The 7,014-nt window shown below is 42.2% G+C and overlaps 1 protein-coding gene across 2 annotated transcripts in view; it reads right to left on the reverse strand.

The window, feature by feature from the left end:
* Nucleotides 1–7,014, reverse strand: part of urm1 (ubiquitin related modifier 1) — a 12,064-nt gene extending 5,050 nt beyond the window's left edge. For both annotated transcript variants that reach the window (XM_008286229.1, XM_008286231.1), the window contains exons 1-2: nt 6,945–7,014; nt 5,270–5,340 (exon numbers count right to left, since the gene is read on the reverse strand). In XM_008286229.1, coding sequence (XP_008284451.1) covers nt 5,270–5,340; nt 6,945–6,979 — 106 coding nt within the window. In that variant the 5' untranslated portion in view covers nt 6,980–7,014. The remainder of the gene's footprint in view (nt 1–5,269; nt 5,341–6,944) is intronic.

Below are 7,014 nucleotides of genomic sequence, written 5' to 3' on the forward strand. Positions count from 1 at the left end.
GTGTGTGTATGTTGAGGACACTGGAAACGGGGGGAAGGTTGACTGATGTCAGTGGCCAAGAGCACCGCCGTTCACCTTGAGTAGAAAGAAATAAAATTAATGATTTGCGTGTGTAAAATGTAGAAATGAAAAAAAAAAGAAAAGAAAAGACCATCTAGAGTTTGACGTGTCATTTTCAAAAGGTTAAAATGAAGGGAAAAAAATAAAATGTGAAGCCAGACGTATTTCAAAAGCATGTGCGTCTTAAAAAATATATATATGTAAGGGCAATTATGCTTCTCTCAAGCCTCGTGCTTTGAGTGAAATTTTTCAGCGCTGGAGCCGTAAAACGAACAACCACATTTCAGATTAATAATTTTCTGACGCCCATTAAACGCGGCGCTTCTCGTCTGAGCTTGAATATCAGCGATGCTTGAATTTTCTATGAGTCTGACCTCTTGAACAATCAGATTGACCTTGTCTCAACAATAGGCTGAGCCTCACTCAGACCCATGACAGCCACAAAGGCAACGCCAATGAGAGGTTTTAGGATAAATCCCCGCTAAACAACCAACAATGAATATATTAGAAGGTATGGCCAACGGTCACGTTAACATTCAAGGTGGTTTAAGAGGAGCCTGTGTGTTGGCTCTGCTGTGTTTCCTTGTAAATGCTGAATGTTGTTTGTGTTTAAAAATAACAGGAAAATGTGCAGAAAGCGTGTGAGGAACGCAGCAGAACCACAACTCAGACGGATCTCATATTTTCCATGATCACAGCTGTCTACGTACGCGTCCACCTGCATTAGCTCGACGGCGGCTTGACGTGATAACACTCGAGAGCAGGTCTAGCAATTGCTAGCAGCCGCATCACGCGTGTGCACGTACACGCCGTTGAAATTAACAGAATCAGGCCTCCTGGACCGGTTCACACAGGAACGAAAGAACAGAGGAGATGGAAAAGGAGGGAGCAAATAAACAGAAGAGAGGAAGAGCAAATACAGTAGAGGAAAGCAGGAGAACAAGGGAGCAGCAGCAGCAGCAGCAGATGGAGCAGATACGAGGGCAAGAGGACGACAGCGAGTCATCCCGAGCCAGGTGTAGAAGGAGAGCTGTAGCAGGTAGGCGGCGGAGATGCAGGAGTTGAGCGGATCAGAGGCAGAGCTACAGAAAAATAAACGGGAAAATCACATGAAACAGTAAAAAGGTTGAAGGTTTTACATGAGATACACTCAGAGGGGGGGAGATGTGGATGCTTGTAGTGGAGCCAAATTCAGATTTTCAGTTAATTAACGTAATAAATACAGGATGCAGGCTCACATGTAGCATTTTCAACATAAGAAACGAGGGTTTGATGTCGACAAATTGGCCCAACATGTTCCTGTTTGTGGAGGGTTCCAGATTTGTGGAGGGCGGCGTTATGGTGGGGTTGACTGGGGGACAAACTAGACCCACATATATGACCATTTAAAAAAGAAATTTCAAAGTAAAAGCTTTAATTATTCATCAACCTTAATGCTCCGATTATAATCAACTGACTCCAACTGCAACAAAAAAAATATATATAGGAGTAAAACATATTTCTTAAGTCTGTGACAGTAAAATATTTATGAAAAAAAAAAAAGGAGATTCTATAGGTGCCCGTCTGGCCGCTGAGGGCAACAGACTGTGCAGATGATATGTGATGTATGAGATGTGTGTGTGTGTGTGTGTGTGTGTGTGCAGCTCTACAGCCTGTTCAGGTTAATTGTAGTGCTGCCTGCCAGCTCAGTAGTATAATGATAGCGCTAGTTTTCTACGGTTCCAGGCCTCCATATAAAAAAAAAAGACAAATACCTCCTCTTGTCTCACACACACACCACACACACACACTAGTAGGCAGTGAATATTGACCTGCACCTCTGCGGGGCTAAAAACAGAACTAATCACTACAGCAGTCATAACTCCTTCTTTGTGGTGACTCCTTTCTTTGCACTCCTACTGCCTTTGACTATTGGTATTTTTCTCCACCATTACCCCTTATTCGCTCTTTCATCCTTTCACCCATTTACTTTTTCATTTGCTCTCTCTCTCTCTCTCTCTCTCTCTCCTCCTTCCTCTCTCATAAAAGTTGCTCTCTTCCCCTTCATCTCTTTCCATCTTTCTCTTTTATATGCCCTCCCTTTAAACACACAAGCAAACATGATAAAAGTTGCACACAGGAAAAAAAATAAAAAATCAGTTGCTGTAGCTCAACACACAGGTTGGTAATAATTCAGTTTCATCAATTAAGCTTTTTTTTTTAATAACAGAAACATCAGGCGCTGCCCCCTTTTTAATGGCTTTCTTGTAAAATGTTGCACAGGTCTACACATTTAAATCATCCTGAAGCAAAAAAAAAAGAAAAAGAAATGAAGAGATGTAAAGAAATTAGGAGCTGACGGATGAAAGCGAAGGTGAAGGGCTTTATAGCGCTTATGCGGTCCAGGTAGAAGAGGGGGGAAAAAGAAAATGAGGGAACAAACAGACAAGAGAGAGGGAAAATGCGTCACGGGCGCCTAATGCATCTTGGGATAGCTCGCGTTGCGTGGGTGGGAAAGCAGACATGGAGGGAGGGGAGAGAAAAGGCGCCATTTTGATGTTGATTCAAAACCGTTCCCGCTTTTCTTTTGTGCGTGCAGTTTTTTTTTGTTTTTTTTTAACCCTCCTTTTCTTCTTTTGGCTTTTCTGTCTTTCACGCAATTATGACGGTCATGTGAGGGGGATGAGCTATCCATCTTTCTGCTAAAAAAAAAAAAAAAAAAAAAGCTGGTGTGATCCGTCGACCATGGGGGTTTTGTTGTGCTCGTAGGAGAGGGAGAGCGAGATAGAGAAAGACAGGGAGAGAGAGAAAGAGAGGGGGTGGGGTCTTTCAGTCGAGGGTCATCAATCACCGGCTGGGGTCAAAAAGAAATGCGAAGGATTCAGAAGCAATTATATCTGCCTTCGCTGCACCCCCTCTGTACGCACACACACGGCGACGCGCACGCCGGCGTGTAAAGCGAAATTAGTTCGGGGCGACGTTTTCAGGAAACCTGACGAACGCCAACCAGGAGAGGCTCGAGATATAAGCAGGACGTGTGAAGCAGAATCACATGTGAGAATCTTAAATTTCTGAACTTTGTTTACTACGTGGACGCACAAACACACACACCCTCAGAGGTCAGCTGGTGCAGCAAGGTCATATCAGGCTGACATTCTCCGTTCTGGTCAACTTTTGTCTTTCAGTCGTCGTGGTAACGTCACCACCGTGGATGAACGGCCTTTGTTTCGTCAAATACCAAAGACGCATATTTCTCTTGTTCATTCGCTCTGTGACACACACACACACACACATATAGAATAAAATCACAAGACATTTTAAGCTCTCTGCGATTCACAGGCGACACTTTTACTCTCCTTATTTTCTAAATGACTCCGGTCCTAAGCTGAGTGTGGGAAATAAAAATGCGGCTGCAGGGTTTTCCCTCCTCCAGGTGGAGTTTCTAACCTGCGTTGGAAGGAACCTGAACTCCTCTGCAAAATAAAATCGAATCAGTTGAGATTCTGGGGAGCAAAACTTTTAATAAACTAAAAACAAAGGCTGCAGAAATTTAAAAAATAAACGCTTCTGTCACCCAAGTCCTCTCTTGCAACCCTCAGAAGCAACATAAACGTCCCTTTACTACCTGTACCGCCCTCCCTTCACACACATGTACATCAGCATTAGGCTGCTTTTACAAGTAAAAAAAACCTGAAAGGCCAAACAACAGACAGAGAAACAGAGAAGCACAAAAGGAAAGCTATTGTGTCTGCAGTTGCTTTAAATGTGAAGTGTTAAAACTGAGCTTGCATCAGCGTTGAATATCGACCAGTCAATTTGCCAGATTTTCCTGTTGGCACACTCGTGTCAGCAAAAACAAGACTTATTCAGAATATCAACTAAGATAAATCTGAAGTTACAAAATTCTGCTGTTGCACTGTTATGTTCTATCAGCAGGTAAAATCCAGGAATATTTTTAAAAGACACCTCATGGAACATTCATTTGCCTGTTGAAGTGGCAGCACACTGTTCATATCGGCCACTTCTACGTTCACGTTCCTTCATTTAGACATGCAGTGACGGAGAGAGCCACGATTTAAAGGTTCTGCTAATAAACAAAAGACACCTGAACCAATAACACGCCAATCCAACTTTCCAGAAACTCTGGCCAACAAGTTTACGACTCAACGACCGCTCTACAATGTTAATTTTGAAGGTGGTAATAACGATGCCACAAACACAACAGATGACCTGGGCGACTTTCTTCTTGTTCCTTCACGACCACGTTTCTTGTCAAATCTATGTGTGCAGTTCAGATGTGTGTTGTGTTGAAACTGATACGTTCATCCATTATCTATACACAGCTTAATCCTCACTAGGGTCATGGGGGCTGGAGTCTATCCCAGCTGACTCAGGGTGAAGGCAGGTTCACCTGGACAGGTCACCAGTCTATCACAGGGCTACACTTAGAGACAGACAACCAAGCACACTCACATTCACACCTACGGACAATTTAGAATCACCAATTAACCTCAACATGTTTCTGGACTGTGTGGGAGGAAGCCGGAGAACCCGGAGAGAACCCACGCTGCACGGGGAGAACATGGAGACTCCACACAGAAAGATCCCTGGTGTCCTCACCGGGACAAGAACCAGCGACCTTCTTGCTGCGAGGCAACGAGGCTAACCACTGAGCCACCTTGCAGCCCTGAAATTGATGCATATATGTTGAAAAGCCCCACTTAGTACCGTTGCTGGCTTTTACAGAAAAGTGATTCTCATTCAGACGTGAAGTCGACTCCCTCAGATCACTTTATACTTTAGATTATTGGCAATTATTTCTTATCAAGTAGCAATTCCGACTACACTCTTGCACAGCCAAATGTTCCCTCTGACAGGATTCCACATTCTACAGAAACCAAGATGGTGCTTTCTTGTGCTGAGGATTGGCTGATCACGATGATTTAACACAAAATCCATTTGGAAAATTTACATAAAATTTCAGAGTAGTTGTTTGACAGTCAGATGTGTTGGATGTTCAGGCATTCCTCTGTGAACACATAACGCTGGTCTTTGTGATTTGTAGTAAACGAACACGCATTAACACCGGATTGGTCCTTTAAGGAGGAATTCTAAACACACTCTTCACTCGGGTTTCTGGGGATTAAGCTAGTCCCTTCACGTTGTTTTCGGACTGTTAAAAAAGCTTTACGGCTGTAATTATGACATGCAGGTGACAGATGATACTCACAAGGTTCCGATTGGCTGGGAAGAGTCACATGGTGTTCCTTCACGCCGTTGAAAAGCAGCTCCGCTCCTCCTCTAGACAAAGAAAAGAACAGAAATAAAGCATCTGTGTTTGTTTAGAAACTTCATCAGAGTGGCTTTTTCTGCAACTACAGAGTAATTCATTTCTTCCAATAAACTTGAAATTTTACAAAAAACACAATGAGGCACTGTGGCACTGGTCCACAGGACACAACTAGTGGCCCGAGGTGAGTTGAGAGAACTGGAAAATGAAATGCTGTTCAATACCGGCAATAACTAACCCCGATTTGTTCTTCTTATAATAGTCAGTAGTCCTTGTATTGTTAAATCTGCTGGTAGAATGAGTCTGACAATGTGCTTTTTCACCCTCAGGATGTACAGATGAAGTAGTCGATGAGCCTTTCTATTCTGTTTATTGAACTTTCCAGAATATTTGGTCATTCAGAAGACATGAATTAATTTCCAGAACTTTCATTGTCCAGATTTGTTGAAGTAAATGCTGAAATGTAGCTACACTTCCTATTTCTGCACGTTCAGCTGACCAATTGTTTACAACAGTAATAGATTAACTGTACAATAAAACACTGTTGCTATAATTAGCATCAAATTAAAAACAACTTCACAGAAACCTTAGGATGCTTTTAAAGTTATATATCAGCTTATTTCCAGGAAAACTATGAGGCATGTGAAATAATTTATGGGAAAATGACACTTTTTAATGCTTCACTGTTTGGCACAAGTGGAAAGTAACTAAGTACATTTACTTCATAAGTAAAAATTTGGGGTACTTCTACTTGACTGGGGTATTTCTACTTTACTTTATACTTTCACTTCACTACATGTCAGGAGTTATAATGTACTTTCCATACATTTAATTGACAGCTGTAGTTAATTATAAGATAAAGCCTTTGGACAATGACTAATATGGTAACAAGCTTATAAAATACAACACATTGTCAAAGATTCAATTAACACTTTTCAAATATATTTCCGATGTCTCTGGGTTCCACCAAATTGTGGTTTGTCCCTCCTAAACTTTGTAACATGTCTTCATTTCAACAAACCAAGAAAAAAAACGACAACAGATTTGTGGACTGAAACTCTTTTGTCTCCCATTAATCATGTGACAGCCCCTCACATTGATCTTAAACTGAATATAAAGTAGTTCAATTTAGCTTCACCTGCAGCAGTCAGATGCAGTTAGAGGGACAAAACCAGAACCTTTAATACTTCAACTAAATCTTGGTGTTAATTCTTGTTTATATTGACCTAAGCAGGACTTTTCATACAGGACTCTAACTCTTCTATTACTGCTGTTTTGGTTCTGAAAGGCATTAAATAGTGGCTCGCTGCAGGAAAGTCATTATTTCACTGAACAATGTGCTGCTGATACTTAGAGGACTAATTCCTGCGTCTCATGTAGAAGCCTGTCATGCTCCGAGATGTCAACTTGTGTGTTTATCAGTGAAACCAGTCAGCTGGCAGCTCGGCTCACTGCGGTTCTGTTCAGTTCTGCTGCTCGTAGCGAAACACAAAAGCGTCTCCGTCCTGTCGACACACTAAATGTGTTGAGCTAACACACGAGCCCTTTGTGTGTCCGCTACAAAGACACAAACACGCAGGACAAAGCACCATAAAGGGTTTTTAAATCCACCTACCCAAACTCCAGATGAACCGCTATGGGAGCCGCCATATTGTCGGCACGTGAAGGAAGCGCCGGAGGCTGAC

This window comes from Stegastes partitus, unplaced genomic scaffold (genome assembly GCF_000690725.1).
Source record: "Stegastes partitus isolate 25-593 unplaced genomic scaffold, Stegastes_partitus-1.0.2 Scaffold443, whole genome shotgun sequence".
Taxonomy (NCBI): Eukaryota; Metazoa; Chordata; class Actinopteri; family Pomacentridae; genus Stegastes; species Stegastes partitus.